General features: G+C 41.6%; 3 protein-coding genes across 8 annotated transcripts in view; 2 read left to right on the top strand and 1 right to left on the bottom strand.

Moving 5' to 3' along the window:
- The window catches only part of LOC120437698 (carcinoembryonic antigen-related cell adhesion molecule 1-like), a 58,352-nt gene that overhangs the window by 20,683 nt on the left and 12,103 nt on the right, over positions 1 to 25,566 (top strand). For 2 of the 5 annotated variants that reach the window (XM_039608217.1, XM_039608214.1), the window contains exons 2-4: positions 24,066 to 24,123; positions 24,212 to 24,322; positions 24,600 to 24,938. In XM_039608217.1, coding sequence (XP_039464151.1) covers positions 24,262 to 24,322; positions 24,600 to 24,938 — 400 coding nt within the window. In that variant the 5' untranslated portion in view covers positions 24,066 to 24,123; positions 24,212 to 24,261. The remainder of the gene's footprint in view (positions 1 to 24,065; positions 24,124 to 24,211; positions 24,323 to 24,599; positions 24,939 to 25,566) is intronic. The other 3 variants (XM_039608216.1, XM_039608215.1, XM_039608218.1) reach the window with 3 other exon arrangements.
- On the top strand, positions 5,104 to 7,085 carry LOC120437700. 2 transcript variants are annotated; one of them, XM_039608220.1, is made up of 2 exons: positions 5,104 to 5,474; positions 5,610 to 7,085. In XM_039608220.1, the coding sequence occupies exon 2, from the start codon at positions 5,703 to 5,705 to the stop codon at positions 6,900 to 6,902; it is 1,200 nt and encodes a 399-aa protein (XP_039464154.1). In that variant the 5' UTR covers positions 5,104 to 5,474; positions 5,610 to 5,702; the 3' UTR covers positions 6,903 to 7,085. The 2 variants fall into 2 exon arrangements, with proteins under 2 accessions (XP_039464154.1, XP_039464155.1); XM_039608221.1 differs by having other exon boundaries at positions 5,610 to 5,739.
- On the bottom strand, positions 7,093 to 9,504 carry LOC120437699. The gene is made up of 3 exons (XM_039608219.1): positions 9,137 to 9,504; positions 8,401 to 8,992; positions 7,093 to 8,000 (listed from the first exon to the last, which is right to left on the bottom strand). The coding sequence occupies exons 2-3, from the start codon at positions 8,771 to 8,773 to the stop codon at positions 7,120 to 7,122; spliced, it is 1,254 nt and encodes a 417-aa protein (XP_039464153.1). The 5' UTR covers positions 8,774 to 8,992; positions 9,137 to 9,504; the 3' UTR covers positions 7,093 to 7,119.

Here is a 25,566-nt window from a genome sequence, read left to right as displayed (position 1 = left end):
CACAAAGTGTATTTTCCTGTCTCTGCCCTCTACACAGAGATCATAAAAGCATTAATAACATTTAAATTATAGATTCAACTCAACCATTTAAAATGGTTCTTCTTTGGACCTGTAATAAAGGCTAATATAATACCAATATGTTTGAACATCTGAATGCATCTATGAAAGCAACATCCCTATTAACATGAAATGGTAATGATGATTATAAAAATAGCAGCAAATAATAGCAGTAAAATATTTCTATTCCTGACACATTCTTTCTGATCAATGAAAAAAAAACATGGCAGTGGCAAAGAGCATCTGAAAAAGTCCTCTTCAGCGTTACTGCTGTCAGTTCTATTGGTAGAAGAATTTGTATATTGTGTATATTTGTAGATAGTTATTATTTCATGTGATAAATAGTTTACCTTTTCAAGTGATGAAGATGATTGTGAAGGAGAAACATCACTGCGTGGTTGTTTCAGTTCAGCAGGAACATTTTGAACAATGCCATTGTCCTCACTGGCCTCCAAAATATCTTTTGAATAAGAGTAGATTTTCCAAACAAGCATAATTTGTAACTAGAGACATTGTGTTCATAGAGTGAAAGTAGTTTAAAGTAATGAAAAACAAAATCCAACGTGTTTGAGGGAATACAGAGAGTCATTGTCTTCCTTTGAAGGTGGAGACATCTTCAAGTCACCAGTGTTTTCTTCATCCTGAGTGTGAAATAATTAATAACACAAGAGTTCACTTAAATAAAGAAATAAATGTTTCAGTTTAAAATATTTAATCTAGCTCCTACTCTCTAGCACAAATATAATAGAGGTTTAAATTTCAGTCTTTATTGATTTATTTGGTGCTGTTCTCACACAGGCAATGTCATTCTCAACACAGTTAATGCAGTTATCAAAACATTTAAGGCATACTGCATAAGTTATGCTCACAAAAACCAGTAAAATGACCAAAACCTTTCACATATATCAAAACATGGAAAATCAAATTGTAAAGGCCTGGAAACAGGGAGACAGTAATGCCAAATCAGCTGCTCTGTATTGCACGGTGCTGGCTGGCCCAGCAAGTTATATCACAGAGTTTAATGTGTTTCTTCAGCACCACACTGTTGTGAAGCTGATAGTTATTCATATGGCTTTTATATGAAAATTTGATCTTATGCAGTAGTGAGCTAATGCAAGCACTGTAATTTGACACCCACAAATATAAAACATATACACAATTTAGATTTGTTTGATGAGGGATTTCAGCACGAGCCAGGCAGTGCTATAGGTATTGCTTGTTGATTAATTCACATTTTTGAGTAAATTGTGAAATCTGTATGAAACTGTGGTGGATAAATGTGTAACTCCCAAACAGAAAAACATAGAAATGTCTTTAATAAAAGAGAAGCAATGAAATCCAACAAATGAATATTCTTACTTTTGCCGGTACCTGATTTGAATGGGTGCATCACAGTGGGCAAATCCAAACACACTTGCCTTCCAGACACAACACTTCCTGGGTCTCTATCCATTCATGAAGTATTTCTCACGTGTCAGGTGATCTTGATAACCACTACACTATGGAGTTACCACCACAAGTTTGATCATTAATTGAAAACCATGACTTAATGTCTGACCAAGTGTTTCACCATGTGATATGATGAATATTTACATAAAAATAAAAAAATGTAATTTGTGAATTCAAAATAACCTGTAACATCAAACAATACGGACCAAAGATGAGCTCATCTCTTTGGAGGTCCCACCATCACCTTCAACATCAATAGTTTTTTGTTCAGTTTGGACGTCCAGGGTTTTCTGTTTAATACATATGGAGTAATTACATTTTCATCCATCTGTAATGTCACACAGTATCCTTCAAAAAAATTATAGTTTTATATTAAATTTTTTTGTATGATTTAACATCTTTAAATCATTAAGTTAGACTAATGTCAACATAGATATGATAGAGAACTTACCTTTTGATATTGCAGAACGACATGATTACGTTTTTTCTGATTTTTACAGTTATTTGGTATTCCTAACTCTTTACACACGTTACTCCAGAATGCATCTTCTCTGTGAACACTGTGTTTCTTTCTGTTGTCACCTGGTTCTGAGAAAGTGTCAAAGCACTTTATTATATTCAATTCAATTCAATTTTATTTATATAGCGCCAAATCACAACAACAGTCGCCTCAAGGTGCTTCATGTTTCAGAACAATTTCCCGTGTCTGTAAATAAAAATAAAGAAAATCAATAAAATAGAATCATCTATAATTGTCAATGTAATTTTTATTTTTGTGCATTATAAGTGTGTAATATCAAAGTTTATTTAATAGGATATTGTTTTCAATATATTAATTAAAGTTAAAACTGGCCTTTCCAAAAATCTCGATATACCACATTTATTACGTAACTTCTGCATACTGAACAAATTAGTACTTAAATACATCTAAAATGTAAATAGAAAAACTTAATCACAGTAACCAAAAACCATAAGAAAAACATAATTAAAGTTTTTGTCAAGTAGGCAAGCCCAATGACTTGCGGCTAAGGCTAAGTTTATGCTTACCTTATCTGTTGTTTTGTGTTGCTCAAGATTGTCTGGTGCTGAACAACAGAAACTCATATGAATCCTCTTTGAAGTATACAAACTTAGCTTGTGTAATACAATCAAGCAAAATCGTCAGTTTCTACATTTCTATTGTAGCAAGATGTGCACGTGTCTCACTGCCACTGCAAGTACCTGACTCCTTTGACCATCCTATCGCTATTACCCTTGGTCAATGTCCCAGATCACAGCGCAAAATGTACTTCAAATAGGTGTGACAAAGTGAATGAGCAGTTGCATTTCTCCCATAAGTGTTGACCTTTTTTTTTTTTTTTTGCACATTATGCACATTATTCTATTTCTATTTATTTGCTATGATTTGCTATTTGTCAAGTAACATTACTGCACTCACTATCCCAGGTTTGTTTGTGTAAGCGTTCTGTTGCCAGCAAAATCAAACATTCTGCAAATTAAGGCAAATACACAGTTACATGTTTCTTTATATTTTATTATGTTACAGATTAAGACATTTGTTCATACTTACTTTGTTCTTTCTTTTCAGTCTTCACGAGTAGAGCTGGGTATCGTCACTGATTTGTAGAATCGATTCAATTCCGATTCACAAGGTCCCGAATCGATTCAACTTGAATCTGGGAAATTTTGCCTCAGACAGTCAGAAATATTATAATTCAGATCAGTACATTTACATATTTTTGTATCTATAAAAAGGAAGCTGACACTTGCAAGACTTTATCAAAGGTGTGAGCGTCACAGCAGATGCCTTTGTGTCAAAGTAGCTGAAGATAAAACACAGAAAAACATGAAGGTGATTTTCTTGGCCTGGGATTTTATAAAAATATTCTGCAGTACATCAAAAACGAAAGAAAACCATTAATCAACTTATGAACATTACCTCTGAAGTTACAGCGGTTTTATTAGAGACACGGCTAAGCGGTTTTCATTTTGCATAATTTTAAAAAGTTTAAATTTGTTCAGAAGTCTATTGAACAGCAGAAATTAGTTGTTGTTTTTTTCGGAAGTAAGTAAAAGGGAAAAAAACAGCGGCCGACAGCGCTGTAAACAATGGTAGACTTGTAGGTAACACACAAGCGAATAATGCAGAAAACAGATTTTTAGACGGGAAACTGTTCTTGAAGTACAGAGAGAGAGAGAGAGAGAGAGAGAGAGCTCTGCATGAAATGGGATTTTATCGTGGTGGAAGCAAAACAGCGAAAGTCAGAGTGAATTCATGACAAAGTTTATGCGTAGTTTGGATCTTCTTTTGCTGCTGGTTCAGTCAACATTGTTTGGAGAGAGATAAAACTAACAGCTTCAGAATCAGCGCAAAAAGGGCGTGAACACAAAGCGCGGACCCGCCGACAGATCAGAATCAGCGAGCTGTCGGCTTTCAGCCCCGACCGTGTCCGTGCCGTCGGGTGAGAAAGGCGACATCTCACTGATTCTGATCCGTCGGCGGGTCCGCGCTTTGTGTTTACGTCTTTGAGCAGAATCCGTGTACCTGCTCTCATTTACTGTGTTAGCTGTTTGGTGGTTGTTGAAAATTTGTGAGGTTTAACCTGCGATTCTGGCGTTTTTGGCAAAATAAATTTATAATAAAAAAATCGATTCAGGATTTTAATGAATCGATATCACGTTATCCAATCCAGATTGATTTTAATCGAGAAATTGATAATCAAAACCCACCCCTATTCATGAGGGTCAGGTGTGGGGAAACGCCTGCCTAGCATTTCCTCATTTTAAGTCTTGATGATGTCACACATGACATCAGCAGGTCGAACCAAGTGGAGGGGTTTCTTTGTCCATAGAAATGCTTCCTTTTGTTTGTTTCAAGGTCTGAAGGGGTTTGTTGAATCTTTTTTTTTTCCGTTAATACCACCATTTTGTTGTGTAAATGTGCTAATTAGAAGTGTAAGGTTTTGTGTCATTTTTAATTATCTGTGTAGAGTTTTAGATCCCTCAGTTCAAGTTTGTGGTACTGGCTGGTAGGGATGGGTATTGATTAGATTTTAACGATTCCGATTCCATTTTTGATTCTGTTTAACGATTCGATTCTTTATCGATTCTCTTATCGATTCTTTTTTTTTTTTAAAGGAGAACACTAAGGTCGATTAGCTTAGAACTTTGTTTTATATCTTCTCTTTGAACAAGATAGAAATTTAGGAGTAACATGGCTTATAACATAAATTATTCTTTAGCAATTATACAAGAATATACAGCAATGTCCCTGCCTACAATTAAACACATTCACTTACCGAAAATCAGTGCAAGCCTTTGACCACAAACTTAGTCACTGCTCGGTAACATTCGTCTATCCTGGCCTGAAAGGAGACGCTACTGGTAGACTGCAGCGAGAACTGCCAGCATCTGAGCCAGCCAGACTCTGTCTGTCTCTCATCATGGTCACCTAAATGCACAGTAATGGCAGGTTTTGTAATGAGGCAGATCGCGCTAACATAATATGCACTGTTAGTTGATTATAGGGCTTTGGAGTTGACGTCACGCCGCAGTGCATTGTGGGATCGCTGCGCCATGTCAGTAGGCCGGAAAGCAAATCAAGCGCACAGTGTTGGAGTATTGGAATCGGGACTGACAGAAACATGCTCAAAATCAGCGCAAAAGACAAAGGGCTGTATCGCGACCGATTGTGCCCAGACGCCAAGAGACGGTACTTTGAAAAAATTGCGTGCATCGGTAATGTGGACCCGTATGAAATAAGGAAGTGGAGTGGAAACCCAGACGACCTACCGCCTTTGTCCTATCCCGATATCTTCGCATACCTTGTCTGTGGAGTCAGCGCATATGCAAACCAGTTTAAGAATTATAAATTCCTGGAGGCCGACATCCAATTCACGAACGGCTGGGTGCAAGATTTGTCCCTCTTTATGCCTCCACGCTGCGAGTACGTTGTCGTTAAGACAAAGGTAAGTCGCTTTGAACTTGATAACTTTCTAAACAACTTCCTTGTTACAGTTTTTGATTTGCACGTACAGCCAACCCATCTATATTAGCCTCTGTTAATTACAGGCCTTTTATTAAAATGTTTTTGTGTGTTTCAGGTACTGCACTCACAACGTCTGAATGAAACTGCATTACAGCCATGGGTCATTGTGAGCACCAATGGGAGAGTTGAGGCTGCTCACTGCACATGAATGGCAGGAGTTGCAGAGACCTGCACCCATGTTGCTGCTCTTTTGTTTAAAGTCGAGGCTACAGTGCGTATCAGAGGCACCAGAACTGTAACAGACGAGCCAGCATATTGGGTATTGTCCGGAAATATGACCAGGATACAGCCCGAGGTTGCACACAACATTGACTTCTCATCAGCAGCTGCCCAAAAACGTGGTCTTGATGAAGTCATAAACACACCCTCTGCATCAAGAGGCAAAAGGAGGCGATCACAAAAAAGGCACATTCCTATTGCAACGCTGGAGGATTTGTCACCATTACTGGATACGCTGCAGAAGCACAGCAAAGCAGTGACTCTGTGTGGAGTCGAAAACTATTACACCAACTACACTACACAGTCACCCACATTACCCCAATCACTGGCGTGTTTACACAACAGAGACGCTGAGTCCCTTGGCCTCCCTGATCTTCAGGTGCACTGTCTAAAGTTTCTTACGGCAGCAAGTGTTACAGAGGCGCAGGCAGAAGAGATTGAAGCACAGACTAGATCGCAGCACATGACCCCTGCATGGTTTCGCTGGCGTGCAGGGAGAATCACAGCTTCGGCTATGCATGCTGTTTTGGCTACAAGTTTGGACACTCCAGCCAATAGTGTTGTGAATCGTGTGTGTTACCCAGAAAAGACATTTTCTACTGTGCAAGCAAGGTGGGGTATCGAGCATGAAGAGGATGCAAGAAAGGCCTACAACGAGATAACGGCATCGCATCACCGCAATCTGCAGGTACGTTTATGTGGTTTCTGTGTGAACACCAATTTTCCGGAAGTAGGAGCATCTCCAGACGGACTGACAATATGTGACTGTTGTGGTAAGGGGTGCCTGGAGATAAAGTGTCCTTTTAAACAACGAATGGCCAGCATTAAGGAGGCTTTGGCTGCACAGGACAAAGACATTTGCTTGGAGGTAGCTGCTAATGGTCTTCAGTTGAAGCAGGCGCACCCATACTACTGCCAGGTACAAACACAAATCTTTGTTACGGGCGCCAACCACTGTGACCTCGTTGTGTGGACACAGAGAGACCTTGCTGTGATTCGCGTCTTCCCTGCTGTGGATTTCTGGAAACCGCGCTTAAAGCAAGCACAAGACTTCTTTCGTATAGTGTGCCTTCCTGAACTTGTTGGGAAATACTTCTCGAAACAACGTGCTGCTCTAAATAGCCTGTAATGTTTCATGTTGTGGTTAAAGACTGATGACAGCTGTGTGGTGCGATGTAAATAGTTTGCATTTCATTTTTATGTGATTGCTGTGTACATGTGAATAGATCAATAATAAAGAAAAACAAACAAATATACTATTCTTTTTTGTTTTAATAAAACAACTTCACACAAAGTACAACTATTTACAATGTACTGTACATTCAAAAAAACAGCTGTAAGAATACTCAACAGGAGCAAGTGTCACTTGGCCCAGGTTTGACAACAACACTGGGGCACATATTAACAAAAACACAGCAAACCTTAACGATCTTATCAAGAAGTGTTGTGTCTTCACCCTCACATGATAAGAGTAATCGGATTGGCATTGTAGTGTGTAACATTTTGAACTTGTTGCGCAAACTACCTATTACTCGCTCAACATGAATTCTCAGGTGGGCAATTGCTCTCGTTTGTTCAACGTCCCTTGCATCAAGTTGACAGTAGCCTTTTGTGAAAGCTGGAATCTTGACCTCCGCACACATCATTCCTACAGCATCTCTGATGTCAAAGCCTCTGTCAGCCAATACTATGTCCCCTGGTAACAGCTTTTGAAGAATGCCACATCTCTCTGTGATGTGTTTATCTGATGCACGACCCCCCCATCCCCTGGAAATGAAAGAAATAGCTCCATGGGGTGTAATCCCAATGAGGTATTTTATGGTGTGTGTACCCTTGTAATGAGAGTATGTTTGTGCGCATGCCTTTAAATTAGATGGTCTTTCTGTTTGAATCTCAAAACAGTCTAAAATGATGGCTACTCGTTTTCCAAAAGTTTCAGTAAACTGTGGAGGCATTGTGGCCTGCAGACAGTGCCTCTCAGGCCAGTGCACCAGTGCTCCTAAGCGGGCATACAAAACATCAATGGTATCGGTGAAGACAGAAGACAGTGTTTTGTGGGACACATCGAATAGATGACAAAGATGCTGGACTAGAAGATCAAGTCTCAGACGCATTAGTGTGAGTAAGAGCATTTGGAAACCTGTCAGTTTCTTCGATATTGGCAGGAAATCTTTGACAGTGTTGAAGAGGGACATTAAGACAGCATAACAATGTAGTCCAGTGTAATGTCTTGATGCATTCTCAATCATCCAGGAAAGTAAATCTCCAAAAGTTGAATCTGTTCATCTGGACGTAGCATTTTGTGGGAGAAACGTTTCGTCACTCATCCAAGTGACTTCTTCGGTCTCAGCTGACTGCAGGTTTCCCCAAACCTTATAAACAGTACATTTGCATAATGACTGAAACCAGCCCACTGAAGGAACAATGGGCTGTGAGGTCAGTTCCTTAATCATAATTATGCAAATTCCCATGACCATTGATCAACCACTGACCAAAACCCACTGATCAAAGAACACTGATCAATGGCCATGAGTACCATTCACAGAGAGTTGGGGAATGGCTGCAATCACAGCATTGTAAGATGGCGAAAGATGTACCCTTAGGCCCCCTCCTCGATTCAGTGTAATATCTTACTTTTTCGGTATCGTCCTTTAAGAAAGTTTCATTCAGCTCTGTCTTTTGCAACTGTGCTCGAAGCAGTCTGTTCTCCTCCAACAGCCGGTTTATTTCTGCTCTGCCCTGTTGACTGCACACACAATCCTTCGTCTGCCCTTCACCTTCCGTGACGCTGTCACTCCCATCACCACTGTCCACATTTGCAGCTAGTACGTCAACCTCCACTTGTCCAACACAACTGCTGTCCACTGCCTCCATGACATGGTTATTTTGTTGTTGTTCTTCTGTCAGACCTTCATCGATCATCAAGTCTGTAACAAAGAAATAGTGCATAGACATAAGGTTAATGTACATCAATATTCCAATGACAGGTGTGTGATTCATCTTTAAGTTATGTGCGGATTAGTGTACCATAAGAGCAATTTAGTATGTTTTAGAGGGGGGGGTTTACCTGCAATGGGTGCTCTTTTTCGCTTCCGCTGCATACGCCTTGCGTGCCGGTCCGAGTCTGACACAGGTTTGTCGTCGTGCCCCATGTGCAGTGTTCATGCCCAGTCTGGATTTGTTACATCCATTTCATATGATGGTTTGCCTGCAATAATGCTAAATCAAAAGCTACTCAGTCGACATGACGTGGTTCTGCAGCATCACACATTAGCATGTTTTATCTCATTATCTATGACAGCAGCGCATTGAAAAAAACACTAAAAGCCTTTTAAGAGTGATATGAATTAATTTAGAACTCACCGGAGAGAAAATGCCGCGAGCAAACCAACAAAAAGCTGGGGATTGCACGGAACTCGATATCCGCTCATCTCACCGCTGCAATCCATGCCTGGCGTCTTTGTTTGGTGATATCGGATACATGGGATCCCTCACGTTGCCGCCAGGATGGAAAATGATGAAAAGATAGCCCATTATCCAGTTTATTGCCTTTACGATCGTGAGATCTAACGTTGCAACCGACTACACAACACGTACGAACCATAGCTGAAGCTGTATCCTTTGTCTGGCCTACTGACATGGCAGCAGGGGGCGTGGCCCGCCTCCTGTGACATCACGCTCCAAAGCCCTATTTACCTGCCGCATTAACGGGAGAGGACGTACAAACGTTACTGCTGCTGCTGGGTTGATATTCAGTCCGGAGCGGAATTAAAAACACGACATTCATTTGGGGTTATCGCGTGTTTTGTGAGCAAATGCTTTTGCATATTCGTAGTGTTTCCTCCCTTAAATGAAATATCTACTTTGCAAGTATTGCAAGTTGCCCTGTTGTCATCCGTTCTCGTAAAGTATAACCAAACTTTTTAGCGTTTGAGCCGCCATGTTTCCTTCCAGGTAAATGACGCTCCGCAACGTGGTGACATCATTCTGGGCGACTGGAATCAATAAGGGAATCGATTGCAAAAATGGCAAACGATTCCAAGGAATTGAAACAGTGGGAACCGGTTCTCAACAAGAACCGGTTTTCGATACCCATCCCTACTGGCTGGGCTAATTGAAGGGAAATTGATGGCACTATTTAAAGCCAGTCTCTGCCAGATTCAGATGAGAGAGGAAAGGTGAGCTGTGTTACCAGATCCATGTACTATTGAGTTTTGTTAATTGAGTTACTTTAGGGGGAAGTTTTGTTAAGTTACACATTGAATGGAGTTCACTGTAAATAAATTGCTCACCGTTCCAGTCCGACTACTTCACAAATGGTGGCAGCAGTGTCTCCAGGCCAGTAGGTAGCAGTTGTGCAGAAAGGCACTAGACCAAAAAAGCACCAAGTGCCAATGGACTCTGCAAGTGAGGAGCCTCCAGTGCTCAATCAGCTAGAGGCTGCAGAACAAGAGCAAGGTATTAAACCGCACAACCTTGCTGAACTTTCTAACCTCCTCCGTGGTTTATGAGGCAACAAAGTGACAGAGAGGCCCAATGGGAACTGGAGAAGCAGCGGCAGGAAGATCGCTGGCGGAAAATTCAGCACCATTTCACTCAGCTCCAGCAGAAGTGCAATCAGAACGTCGAGAGCACCAGCTGCTGTTGGAAGCACCCTGTTGGAAGACGCGTTTGAGGCCTACTGCGGAGCATCCGGCAATGCCTAGGCCACAATCGAACGTGATGGAGGCCACTACAGCAACTCAGTCTTCCTCCTTAACAAGACCATCTGCTTGGAAAGGGCCTAAAATGCAGCCTTATAACGAGGACGAAGACATTGCACATTACCTAACAACTTTTGAGAGGATCGCAAGCGGGTGCCAGTGGCCACATGAGGATTGGGCACTGCATCTTGCTCCACTTCTCACTGGTAAGGCATGAGCTGCTTTTGTAGCCATGGACATTGATGAGAATATGGACTATGTAAAGGTGAAGAAAGCTCTTCTTGAAAAGTTTGACATATGTGCAGAGACTTACAGATTCAGATTTCGCTCACTACATTGGGCGATGGTGAGACACCTAAAGAGTTAAGGACACACTTGAAAGAACTGTATGATAAGTGGATAGTTCCAAAAGACAAGTCCAAAGATGAAATTGGTGATGTCATTGTTTTGGAGCAGTTCCTGAGAGTTCTCAATCCTGAACTGCGCATGTGGATAAAGGAGGATAACCCAACCACGTCTAAGCAAGCAGCAGGGCTGGCTGATGCTTTCCTTGCAGCCTCTCGGCCACTAAAGAACTATGCAAGTCCCAAACAATTAGCCCCAGTGATAGCGGGTAGGACAGAGAGCGGGAACAGTCAAAAAACTAGGAATTTCAGGCAGGGTTCCCACAATTCCACTAGTAGCTGGGCTAGGGAAATCAAGCAATATGGGCCTTTAGTGTGTCATTCCAGTGTTGCCAACTCCTCAGTAAAGAAAATCTCTATTGGCTGTCCTAAAAGTCGCTAGAAGTGATGTCATCGCCTAATGTGCATAATTGGTCATGCTAATGTAATTGTAACCTACATTGTTGGAGAGAGAAATAACATTATGGAAGAGGCATAAAGTGAGTATAAAATGTCCTAATTGCATTTAAAATTTATTTAGAACTACAAATTAAATTTCTTTTAGCAATTATTGTTTTTTAATGTCACAATTCCAACCCTGCTCCTTTATCCAGGCTTGGACCGGGAAAAGTGACCTTAAATTGGCACTCTGGAGTTGCTTTGTGTGTGTGCGTGTGTTTATAAGTAGTTTTAAACCTTGTGGTCCACCAAACAACATAACAGTAAAAGAAGAACTGACTGCATTACAGTCAGTGCGGGAACTGCGGCTTCACTCATGCACGATTCATTTGCAGTTTGGACGCATAGGTGTGAACATCTCCTGCCCTGATAGCAGCTGGGGGAGGACTATCCTCTGCCTGTGAGCGCTTTGGCACAGGCGAGGTGCCCACGGCAGCACCGCTGCTTGTTGAGAGTTCTGTTTTATATTACTGTGAAGCACTTTGTGGTTTTTATCCTGTGAAAAGTGCTATATAAATAAATTGATTTGATTTGATTTGATTTGAAGAGCGATACGCGTTTTCACGTCAAAAAGTCGTCATAAATAAGTCTCCAATAACACCAGAAAAAGTCGCCAGATTTGTCGCTAGTCGCTTTTTAGAAAAAAAGTCGCTAAGGGGGTCTGAAAACTCGCTAAATATAGCGACAAAGTCGCTAAGTTGGTAACACTGTGTCATTTTTGTGGTCAAACGGGTTATTTTAGGGCAGATTGTCCAAGTCAGACTGTCCGTAACACATATATGTGCTTTTCTTCAAGGGGTGTTGAAGGTCAGGAAGAGCATGAGCGCACCACATGCGTTTTTATTGAGGAAAAGCCAAGTGTGGCTCTTCTGGATTCAGGAAGCAGCCATACCTTGGTTAGGCAGGAATGTCTTCCCAGGGATGCTACTTTTTGTGGCAAGGAAAAGGTTTGGTGCTTTCACGGTAATGATGTGGATTACCCAATTGCCAACATTAATATTCAATTGACGGCAAGCTGTATTTACTTTCAGTGGGAGTTATGAGTAAACTGCCATATCAGGTTGTTTTGGGCTGTGATCTTCCCATTTTGCGAGGTCTGATAGCCAGGGGAGAGGAACTTTGAGCTCGCTAATCCGGTTCTCCGAACACACCTGTTGTTGACGATTAGTACAGCTGGATGAAGTAATGCGAGATCACTGGGTGGCTTAAAAGGTGCTACGCATCGATAGTAGAAACATTGATCGGCAACCCTTTGATTGGTCGGCGAAGATGTCGAAGGGCGCGCTCAGTATTTTACTGACAGCAGAGCAAGAACTCTTGATTGAGGGATATCAGGAGTTTCAGAGTTTAATTAAAACGCAAGGGAACACTGCAAAGGCTGCAAAAGCAAGGAGAGAGGGCTGACAGAAAGTTGCTGACAAATTAAACTCATAAATAATTTATTATATTATATTACATTATATCCTCTTTCACATTAGAGCCACAACAGGACTCACTAGAACATGGGAACAAGTAAAAGTGAAATATAAGAATATTCTACAGAATGGTAATATTTATCACTTATATTGCTTTTAGTCTCTTGAAAAGAGACCCTGAAATAATCTGTTTGTTTGTTTATAACAGCAACCAAGAAAAGGGCAGCGCAAATAAAGACAGGTGGTGGTCCTGCACCCCCTGTGTGTGTGTGTGTGTATGTATATATATATATATATATATATATATATATATATATATATATATATATATATATATATATATATATATATATATATATATATATATATATATATATATATATATATATATATATATATATATATATATATATATATATATATATATATGTATGTGTATATATATATGTATATATGGAAGGTTCCTGTCTGTCCCATCTATCCCGCAATATACGCTGAATTCTGAAAACTCTCCTCATCAATCTTGCACCTTCCTTGCTCGCATACAAAGAGACAGGACATGGCTGCGACAGACTTCCCAAATCCACCTTCGCTTTTATAGCCGTGGTCTCTCATCTTGATTACACGAAGTAATTTACTATTACTACTCTAAAATATGAATTACATCTGAAATAATCAAATACATGTAATAGAATGATTAATAGTACATTTCCCTTTTTTTAGGAAATGACCTGTATGTATCTGTATGAAATCAATAAAAGAATCAAATACTGCATTATCTTTAGTTACATTGATAATATTTATTTATGGAGAAACAGTGGAGAAATATTGCTGTTGCTTTCGTATAAATGAAGCGGACATACCTGAGTTGCCGCGATCTAATCCTGTTTACATAAAGTAAGCCTGCTCCCGACCAGGTTTACGCTTACGGATCTGTTGCTATGACAGCAAGTCCCGGATGAGCTTCGGAGAACCGAACGATCCAAGATCACGCGAAATCGTCAACAATCAAATCCAGCTAACTTACTTAGCGAGGTACGAAGAACGGACCCCAGGGTTAAAGGAATTTAGTTGCTGAAAATGCTCTTCAGATTGTCTCGTGTGTTATGGAGGGGGTGAGAGTCATTGTCCTTGATTGCCAGCAGTCTGTCACTGACCACCTCCTCCAGGGTTTGAAGCATCACATCAAACTCTGCCTTCCTGATGACTTTTAGTTTGTTTACATCCTTTTCTTTCATGCCTGTATTCCAGCTTGAAAAAACAGACTGATTGAAGATCAGCAGACCACTGCATACACTGAACAACCAAAGGCTCTGTAGGAAGTAAAGCCACCCTCGACTCTTTTTGTAGACAGTGGGTGTGTGGGCAGACAACTCTGGCTTGTTTTGGGCTAACCCTAACCCAGGGGCCTGTTCTTCGTACCTCGCTTACTACATCCAAGATCAAATGACACATCCAAGATCAAATCATCGCGCTAACTTTGAGCTCGCTAATCCGGTTCTCCGAACACACCTGTTGTTGACGATTAGTATAGCTGGATGAAGTAATCTAAGATCACTGGGTGGCTTAAAAGGGGCTACGCATCGATAGTAGAAACATTGATCGGCAACCCTTTGATTGGTCGGCGAAGATGTCGAAGGAGTGCGCTCAGTATTTCACGGCAGCAGACCAAGAACTCTTGATTGAGGGATATCAGGAGTTTCAGAGTTTAATTAAAATGCAAGGGAACACTGCAAAGGCTGCAAAAGCAAGGAGAGAGGGCTGGCAGAAAGTTGATGACAAATTAAACTCGTAAGTGACCCATGATATTACATTATATCATGTGATATTATATTATACCATATTATATTATATTACATTATATCCTCTTTAACATTAGAGCCACAACAGGACCCACTAGAACATGGGAACAAGTAAAAGTGAAATATAAGAATATTCTACAGAATGGTAATATTTATCACTTATATTGCTTTTAGTCTATGACAAGAGACCCTGGAATAATCTGTTTGTTTGTTTATAACAGCAACCAAGAAAAGGGCAGAGCAAATAAAGACAGGTGGTGGTCCTGCACCCCCTCGTGTATATATATATATATATATATATATATATATATGGAAGGATCCTGTCTATCCCATCTATCCCGCAATATACGCTGAATTCTGAAAACTCTCCTTATCAATCTTGCACCTTCCTTGCTCACGTACAAACGGACAGGACATGGCTGCGACAGACTTCCCAAATCCACCTTCGCTTTTATAGCCGTGGTCTCTCATCTTGATTACACGAAGTAATTTCCTATTACTACTCTAAAATATGAATTACATCTGAAATAATCAAATACATGTAATAGAATGATTAATAGTACATTTCCCTTTTTTTAGGAAATGACCTGTATGTATCTGTATGCAATCAATAAAAGAATCAAATACTGCATTATCTTTAGTTACATTGATAATATTTATTTATGGAGAAACAGTGGAGAAATATCGCTGTTGCTTTCGTATAAATGAAGCGGACATACCTGAGTGGCCGCGATCTAATCCTGTTTACATAAAGTAAGCCTGCTCCCGAGCAGGTTTACGCCACGGATCTGTTGCTATGACAGCAAGTCCCGGATGAGCTTCGGAGAACCGAACGATCCAAGATCACGCGAAATCGTCAACAATCAAATCCAGCTAACTTACTTAGCGAGGTACGAAGAACGGACCCCTGTACAGGCTCTTGGTAAATGCATTGAGGAAATTAATGACTGGTTGTGCCACAATTTTCTCCAGCTAAACAAAGACAAAACTGAAGTAATAGTCTTTTGTGCCAAAGAAAAACGATTACAGGTCACCAGAGAACTTCAATCTTTACACTTAAAAACCACAAACCAGGCGAGAAATTTGAGTGTAGTGATGGATGCAGACCTAAACTTAGAAAAACACATTAAGACAATAACAAAATCAGCTTACTATCACCTCAAGAATATTTCAAGGATAAAAGATCTAATGTCTCAACAGGACCTGGAAAAACTAGTCCATGCATTCATCTTTAGTTGGCTTGATTACTGTAACAGCATCTTTACAGGTCTACCTAAAAAATCAGTCAGACAACTACAGCTCATTCAGAACTCTGCTGCTCGAGTCCTCACTAAGACCAAAACAGTGGACCACATCAGTCCAGCTCTGAGGTCTTTACACTGGCTGCCTGTCCGTCAGAGGATAGACTTTAAAGTCCTGATGCTGGTCTATAAAGCTCTGAATGGTTTAGGACCAAAATACATCAGTGACCTCCTGACCCAGTATGAACCTTCCAGATCTCTCGGGTCATCTGGATCCGGTCTTTTATCAGTTCCCAGAGTCAGAACCAGACACGGAGAAGCTGCATTCAGCTTTTATGCTCCTTATATCTGGAACAAACTCCCAGAAAGCCTCAGATCAGCTGAAGCACTCAGTTTATTTAAATCCAGGTTGAAGACTCACCTGTTCTCAGCTGCTTTTGAATAAAGCACAAAATCCACACTTTTAAGCTTAAATTTCAAAATTTACATTTTAACTACTGATTTTATCTACTGTTTTGATTTTATCTACTGTTTTGATTTTTGATTTTATATACTGTTTTGTTTGTTTGTTTGTTTGTTTGCTTGTCTTAATCAATTTTAAATCATGCTTTTTATCTGTTTTGTTTTTAATGCCTCTGTAAAGCACTTTGAATCACCTTGCTGTTGAATTGTGCTATATAAATAAACTTGCCTTGCCTTGCCTTGCCTTGTCACCCAGTTTGATTCCCTGGTAATTGTAAGATGGGACTATCTGCACATCAGGACCATCAAATGTGACATTAAAAAAATGACATGATGACATTGTCCTCGGTCAGTTTATAAAGCATTTCTTAGTTTTGTACTTTATAGTTCTATTTATTATATCACTGCTAGTGAGTCATGGATTCTTTAATGTTATGTTGACCTTATGTGTTCTTTTGTTTTCAGCTCCATATTGCTTTTCAGTGTAGTTCACTTTCAGTGTTCCACAAGTGGATGGAAGACCTGTATTCTGCCCTCACTGCTACACTGGACACAGTTATGCAGATAGATAAACTCCTCGACAACTGACAGGTGTATCGTCCCTTTTATTGACGCTGCCTTCAATTATCAACAGAGTGAAACTACAAACAGAAGAAAATAAGCAATATTCAGTCTATATATTCACACGATAATGCAAATCAGTTGACTAAACTAGCTAACATTGGAAAGAAAGTAAATCTGAATACAGTACACCTTTAACCATAAAAGTGCATAAATAATAGCATATATAGTTGCATTAACTCTTGTTCAACTTAAATACTCACAAGTGATGCTTTCTGTAACACAACGAAGAGGATGGATGCAGATGTTTATCAGAACAACATGCTGAGTCAGTCTTTTCTCAAAGTGTGCTGCATACTAACTCTACAGCTAATAACAAACAAAACTTGGCATGAAAGAACTGTAGTGACTCCTGCTGGTGGGAAGAAGAACTACACCAGCACACTCCCCGTCTGACATCAATTGGATGTCATCACCATCTTTAAGGATCAATGTCTCTATTAGTATTTCGCAGCAGGAGTACAGTCTCTGTCACTGGTCGTAAGAAGGTTTTAGATGTACCTCCAGAAGCGACCTTTACCTCAATCTTTCTGACATGTCCGTCTTGGCTAGGAAAGGTCTCAACAACCACCCCCATGGGCCAGTGGTTTCTTTTAGCTCCACTGTCCTTTAGAAGAACAAGATCTCCCTTTTGAAGATTTTGACTCACAGATTGCCATTTCCTTTGCTCTTGGAGTGTCGGCAGGTACTGTGTTTTCCAACGGTGCCAGAAGACATTTGAAAGATGCTGCACTTGTCTCCATTGACGTCCGAACAAATCTTTATTACCAAAGTGCCCGGGTGGCGTAGGTGGTAATCCAGTTTTCTGCGTAAGGAGGGTAGCAGGCGTAAGAAGAAAGGGGCAATCTGGATCTGATGAGACTGGTAGTAGCGGTCGAGAGTTTACGATAGCGGTTACCTCTGCTAGAAGGGTGACGAGAACTTCATGGGTCAACGGGCGAACTGGGTTGACAGTTAGCATAGAGTCCAGTATGCGCTTCACGATGCCAATCATGCGCTCCCAACTTCCTCCCATATGAGAACTATGAGGAGGGTTGAAGATCCATGTGCATTCATTCTTGGATAAAAAGTCTTGAATTTCCTGGTTGTCGCAGTGTTTTGAAGTTATGCCGAGCTCCTTGCACGCTCCCAGAAAGTTGGTCCCACAGTGGGACCTCAACTGCTTTACTGGTCCTCTGATAGAGATGAATCGTCTCAGAGCATTGATAAAACTAGACGACTCCATCGTCTCGATGACCTCAACATGAATGGCCCTGATGCCCAAGCAGGTGAAGATGACGGCCCAGCGTTTGCTGCTGGCAAGACCTCCTCTTGTTCTCCGAGAGCTTACTGTCCACGGTCCAAAGGCGTCAACTCCGGCGTAAGTAAGTAAGGGGGCAGACTGTCACACGATCAGAGGGTAAGTCTGACATTTTTGCTTTTCTGTGTTCCACCTGAGCTTGCGGCAAATTACACAGTGGTGGATGACTGAGCAGATGCTCCGTTTCCCACCAACAATCCAGAAGCCAGCCGATCTCATGGCTCCCTCTGTGAAATGGCGCCCTGGTGCTGCACCTGTTGGTGGTAGTGTCGGATTAGTAGGGTAGTTAAATGGTGGTTACCTGGGATGATAATGGGGTGTGCTTCGCCGCTTTCCATGCTGGCTTGTGAAAGGCGACCACCAACCCTGAGACAGTCTGCATTGTCTTTGAAAGGAGAGAGTTTTCTGAGAAGGCTCTGTTTGGAATGTCCTTTTGGGCTCGAAGACATGTGAAGATGTCAGGGTAAACCTCGTGTTGAAGACCACTCAGAAGAACGCTCTTTGCCTTACTGTAATCTTCTGGACTAAGACTTTTGCAGATATGCCAGCCATGACACTTTTTGGGGAGTGCTGTTCCTGTAACACCTTGCAATATGAATGAGCCTTGCTATTGCTCTCAACAATGACCCCCAAGTAGAGAAAGACACAAATCGTCTCCTTTTGAGGAAAGAAGCCGCGACATTGGTTGAAAGTGATGTCACTGTTGGACGGATCTCAGGATCTGATTCAGGATTGACTAGTTCAAAGGTGTGTTTAGTCACTTCAGGAGTTGATCCCAGTAGGTAATCTGGTCCTTGAGCCATGGGCTTGATGAGGCGCACTAGCTGGGATTGATCTTGAAGCTATGTCGGCCGGGTTAAGGTCTGTTGGAGCGTAGTTCCACTGCTCTGGGTTGGACGATTTTCGAATCCTCTGTATGCGATTGCATACGTGAGGCGTAGAATCGTCTGGATTCATTCTGTATGTATCCCAGTACCACTCTGCTGTCCGTGAAAAATCTTGTAGAATGGAAGGGAACATCGATTTCCTCTGTGATAATGTCAGCAATCTCGACAGCAAGAACAGCTGCACATAGCTCGAGCCTGGGGATTGTTATTTCCTGCTGCGGTGCAAGTTTCGCTTTGCCAAACACGAATCCCAGTTCGCTTTTGCCTTCTGAATCTGTGAGCTTGGCGTAGGCTACTGCAGCGATAGCTTTTGTAGACGCGTCACAGAATATACAGAGCTCCCTTTTTTCTGCACCACTGAAGGATATGGAGGTGTACATTCTTGGTATTCTGACTTCTTCGAGAAGTTTCAGGGACTCTTTCCATGCGCTCCACTCTTGGAGCAACTTTTCTGGGAGTGGATCATCCCATTGACATATGTCTGTGGAAAGTTCTCTAAGGAGAGCTCTGCCTTTGATGCTGACGGAGCTGCAAACCCAAGAGGGTCAAACAGACTGTTGACAACTGAAAGTACCCCTCTGCGGGTATAGGGCTTCTCAGCAGTGGACACTTGAAACGTGAATTTGTCTGTTGCAATGTCCCAGCTTATTCCGAGGCTTCTTTGCATGGGTGGAATGTTGGCTCCTAGGTCGAGGTCTTTTAGACCCTTGGCTAGATCGTCTTTGTGGAATGCCTTCATTACGTTCACGTCATTGGATGCAATCTTGTGTAGCCTCAGATTAGATGAAGCCAGAGTGTCTTGAGCGTTTTGCATAACAGCAATGGCATCAGTACTTGATTGGAAGGAGGCAAGACAATCATCTATGTAAAAATGTCGCTCCACCAGATGTTGTGTGGTGATGTCTTGCTTGTCTCGGTCTTCTGATGCCCTTCTGAGTCCGTAAGTTGCAAACCGCTGGCGACGGGCTGTTGCCAAAGACATGTACGGTCATTCTGTATTCCACAATCGGTTGATCCATGTCATTGTTTTGGTGCCAGAGGAATCTCAAAAAGTTCGGTGGTCCTCCTGACCACGAAGCAATGGAACATTTGTTTGATATCGGCTGTGACTGCCACCTTTTCTTCACGGAGTCGCATCAACACACCCAACAAGCTATTGTTGAGGTTGGGCCCAGTAAGAAGAACATCGTTGAGGGATACTCCATTGTGTTGCGCACTTGAATCGAAGACAATGCGTATTTGTTCCGGTTTGCGTGGGCGATACACTCCGAAGAAGGGGAGGTACCAACACTCTTCTTCTTTAGTGAGTGGTGGCGCTATCTCAGCGTGGCCGTTATCAAACAAAGTTTGCATGAAGTCTGTAAACTGACCTTTCACCTGAGGGCGTTTGTTCAGCATGTGGCGTACTGACGTAAGGCGTTGCATAGCTTGCCGCTTATTGTTCGGCAGGCGTGGCCTGGGCGAACGAAAAGGTAGTGGCGCAACCCAACTGTTGGCACTGTCCTGGTAGACCTCCTTGTCCATTACCTGTAGAAAGGCTCTTTCTTCCTGTGAGTAGCCGAGGCTCTCGTCCAAACTCGTTTGTTTGAAAACTGTTTCTCCAATCGAAGAGTGCTTTGTTCGCATTGGAGAGTTGACCTTGTTGTAGCCTTGCGAGTTGAAACTTTCCTTTACTTGAATGGCATTTTTGCATGGAAGGAAGTGACTTGGACGACCATTGTCTAAGATGTTTGTTTTGAAAATGTTAGCACGCGCGGGTTTGTGAGCTCCACCCAGGCAAACGTTCCCAATGATCACCCATCCAAGAGCTAGCTTCTGTGCAAATGGCGCGTTTGGAGGTCCATTGCGCTGGTCGAGAACTTTGTGTGCTTGAATAACGTCCCTTCCAATGAGCAGCAGGATCTGAGCGCTCTGGTCGAGAGCTGGAATTTCGGTTGCAATTTCATGAAGGTGGGTGTGGTTTCGAGCAGCTTCAGCTGTGGGAATCTCACTGCGATTGTCGGGTAGCATATCACACTCGATAAGTGTCTGGAGCTCAAGACGTGACGTACAGTCTGCCGATTCTACAATGAAGTTGAAAGCTCTCCTCCCTGTCACTTCCTCCAATCCGGCACAGGTTCTCAGTTTATATGGAAAGGAGTTCCTGGTGACTCCAAATGTGTCAAAAACCGATGATTTTGCAAGTGACCTATTGCTTTGGTCATCTAGGATGGCGTAGGCCTTAAGCTTCTTTTCAGGTGAATTCTTTGGGTAGATGAACACAAGGCAGATCTTGGCACATGAGTGACTTTCAAATTCACTTCCACAGACTTGTGTGCATGTCGAGATAGCTGTGGGGCGTGTAGCATTGCACTCCCCGCCGTCAGCTTTCACGGGCTCTGCAATAGTAGCTGTCACAGTAGTCGTTGGTGCCAGTCCCGGATGCAGAGCTGTAATGTGTAATTTTGAATCACATTCTGTACAATGTATTTCTGACTTACATGTCTTTGCCTGGTGGTTTGTAGAAGCGCAGCATTTGAAGCAAATCATGTTTTTCTTAAGATAGGCCTTTCGCTCCTCCAGTGGCATTTCCCTGAATGCTCTGCATTTTTTGAGAGCATGAGGTTTTTTGTGGATAGGACATTCTTTATTTGGGTCCTCAATGTTTGTAGGAGTTGGTTTCAGCTCCGTGCTGACAACTTCGGTTCTGATGACTGAGATAGGTTCTCTTTTAGTGTGTTTTTCGTAAAGTTTGTTTGTCTTTGAAAGGGCAGGAGGCGGCTGCACAGACTGCCTAAAGCTGGGGTCGTTCCGCATCTTTGCTTCTCTACTGATGAAAGCCACAAATGCAGAGAACGGCGGAAATGATACACAATGGTCCTCTTTGTATTTAGAACCATAGTTCATCTATTTCTCTTGCATAGCATAGGGGAGTTTTTCCACCACTGGATTAATGCCTCTCGCTGTATCGAGGTAGAGTAGACCTGGAATGTAACCTTCACTCTTTGCAGCATCTATCTCTAGGAGCAGGTCTTGTAGTTCTCTCAACAGTTGTGGATCTTTGTATGAGATTTTTGGGAAACGGTCCAGTCTGTCGAGCAGTGCGTTCTCTATAGCTTCGGGGGAGCCGTAGCACTCATTTAATCTTTCCCACACCTTAGCGAGTCCTTCAGAGGGATTGTTAATATGAACAGCTGTTAAACGATATGCATATTGGACTGATTCTGCGCCGAGCCATTTAATCAGCAAATCCAGTTCCTCACTGGCCGTTAGGTTTGTACATGCTTCGGAGTTTTTACGTGTTTTGGAGTTTTTACGTGCTTCGGGGTTTGTACATAGGGTTGCCAACCGTCCCTTTAAAAAACGGAATCGTCCCGTATTTAGAAACAAAAGTACACGTCCTGAAAAGGGATGCACTTTGTCCCGTAATACAGTGAGAATCAAAAGTAGTCTATAACTTTTAATGGAATTAACGCTTTGTTTGAAAACATAATTCCCAGCCCCTCTCCTGCTTTGTGACCAATGAGCTGACAGCACACTTATGACAATTCGAGTATGACAATTCAGATTACCGCTTATTAGGAAAGGTCGCTTATGGAGAAAATACCGGAAGACAACAGATGACCACAACAAAAAGCATGGCCAACAGGGAAACAAACGCCGAGTTTTGCAAGTCTCTGACGACAGTACACCTAAAGCTGGGCAGACACTGTGCGATTTTTTCAGTCATGTTATTCGGCTCCTGCTTAAACTGCACGATTGACTCGCAGGGGTTATAAGTTCGTAGGTCATGATGCAGAGTCTCACACTATACGGCCCGATGCTCTGATGCGACCTGAGTGGTCACACTGTGCGTCCATAAAATGAAGGTTATAACAGAAAATCTGTTGCTCGCTCTCCCTCTCTGTCTTTCACTCACACAGACACACACCACCACCACCATCAACATTGTTTTGGGTTTTTTTTTTCTCTCACCCTCTCTCTCTCGCACTTTTTTCCCGCGTAACTGCGCACGCGAGCCTTGTGCTTTGCTGGGCAGAGGGGGGAGGGGCGGTAGTTACACTCTCAGTAGCACAGGAACAGAGCGTGAGGGAGAGAGAGAGAAAGAGAGCCAGGGACAACAACGTCACATTAGAAAGGTATAGTAATCATCCAAAACTATTTTCAGTTGCAGATGATAAAGGATACAGAAAGTTTATTCATGCAGGCCCATATGACAGAGAATATGCGTCTTCTTTTTGTTTTCATATTTTAATTTATATTTAATTGTGTTGTGGTTTGCAGTGTTTTGTGTTGTTTCACTTTAAATTTGTTTAAAAGGAAAAAGCTGAAAATTTAAATAGTTAAAAGTTGAAATGTGAATAGTTGGTTTTTGTATTATATGATTTATTTATTACATTTTATGTGGAGTGAATAAATAAAAGTATATTTACGGTGGCCCCTAGAGACAAAGCACGTAAAAACTCCAAAACACGTACAAACTCCTGAAGCACGAACAAAATACAACAGAAGTGCTGAGCTTTGTTACCTAGTGGCAACACAAGCCAGGAAGTACCAACGACCGGATTTGGTGTGTGGTAGTAACAGGTAAATGAACATGTAGTTAATGCTAGAAATGTGTTTTGGAGTTTGTACGTGCTTTGTCTCTAGGGGCCACCGCATATATTTATATATAAACATATATAAATAAAACCAATTCTTTTTTTACATTAGTAATTCCTTTTGTGCATAATTTTATATTATTGTTAATAATAAATTAATTAAAGCAACAAAACAACCTGAAGAGCCGGTTCGGAGCCGAAAGAGCCGGCTCTTTTTAGTGAGCCAAGCTGAAAGAGCCGGTTCTCTAAAAAGAGACGGAAATCCCATCACTAGTGAGTGAATAAGAAAAACTACATGCATCACGGCAGAGGTTTATTAAAGCAAAGAAGGGAAGATTTGGAGTCACCTGATCCACCCTGACTAGGTTTTAAGGATAATCTCAAAAGCAGAGATAAGTGTTCGTCTACTGAATTCATATTGGAATTGCTTTTTCCATAGAAGACGAGCCTGAGAGCTGAAGACTGTCTACTTTTCAACCTTAAAATAGGAACCAAAAGTAAGCTTGCAGTTATTTAAACTTTAAATTTAATCTCATGTTGTGAAGTTTTAAACTAAGGTTCTGTTATTCACTGAAAATATGACAGATTTAAACAATAAACACAGAGTTGGACCAGAAGAACTACAAGACTTGGAAATGGCAGCTGGACCACAGTGGCTCTGCGCAAATTTGCTGTTTGTCATGTTCGTCTCTGCAGGTGAGATTTACTGTTAGAAACCAGACTGTGGGTGGACACTTAACATCTGTAATCCAGCTGTGACAGAGACAAAGAAGTGTAATGTGTGTGTCAGTGTGATGTGTTGTAGTGTCAGGAGTCAGTATACAGCTACAAAGCTTTTTGTTCAGTGTATACAAACAGCTGTAGCTCCATAAAGGCAGCATGCAGAGACTCACAGTGTCTTATAATGAGAGGCTGCTTTCTCTCACACATTATTACCTTTAACCTCTCTGCTCTGTGTTGTTTCCTCTTTCAGACGAGAAAATCATCCCAGCTGAGTCTGGACAGGATGTCACTCTGACATGTCGAGCTACAAACAAGAACATCTACACTTTAGAGTGGAGTAGAGCTGACCTGGGAGGTAAAAATGTCCTTTTCTACTGGAAACATCACTTTGATCCAGCCAACCAGCATCCATCTTTTAAGAACCGAGTGGATCTGAAGGACAGACAGATGAAGGATGGAGATGTGTCTCTGATTCTGAAGGATGTGACAATTGATGACACTGGAAGATACGAGTGTCGTGTGGTCATGGAACAAACACGCTCATGGGGGTTCATCAGCATCATCAACCTAAGAGTTGTTGTTCCTCCAGGTGAGTGAGTAGAGTTGAGTGTGTGTGTGATCAGAGGTGAAGCTGCTTCCTGGTTGTTGATGTTTGTTTGTTGTATGGATGAGCTGGTGGATGTCAGAGGTAGACAGATGTTTGTCCAGCTGTTGTCTTTGTGGCTGGTAGTCTAGAGTTGTAGAGCAGCATTGTTTGGGTAAGGTTAGAGCAGAAACAAAGACATTTATGAATCAGTCTCTTCTTCTCTTGCTCTCTAACTCGTCTGTAAACATGTGGGGAAACTCAGTGGCTCCACTGTGAGAGTCACCTCAGTCACTAAGCAGCATATCAAAGATATTACATTCATATGAATTAATTACATGCTGTGTGGTTAAATGTTTGTGCATGTTGGAGGTATTTCCCCTCTTTGTTGTGATCAGTGTTGTTACTCAAATAAAGTAGTTATTACACAGAACACTTTAATGCAGTTTGTTACTTAGTTACTCCCAAGAGAAAGTAATTAGTTACACTACTCATTACTTTCACATTTCTCCCTAAATTCACCTGAAACACATTTTCTCATAGTTACCATTTAACGATATAAATGTATGAGCTACAGACCAACACACCAACACAAATCCCTGAGCTAATGCATAAAATCTTTCTCTTAGTATTT

Source organism: Oreochromis aureus, linkage group 3, assembly GCF_013358895.1.
Source record: "Oreochromis aureus strain Israel breed Guangdong linkage group 3, ZZ_aureus, whole genome shotgun sequence".
Taxonomy (NCBI): Eukaryota; Metazoa; Chordata; class Actinopteri; order Cichliformes; family Cichlidae; genus Oreochromis; species Oreochromis aureus.
Note: the sequence above shows the minus strand (reverse complement) of the source record. Positions and strands in the feature narration are given on the sequence as shown.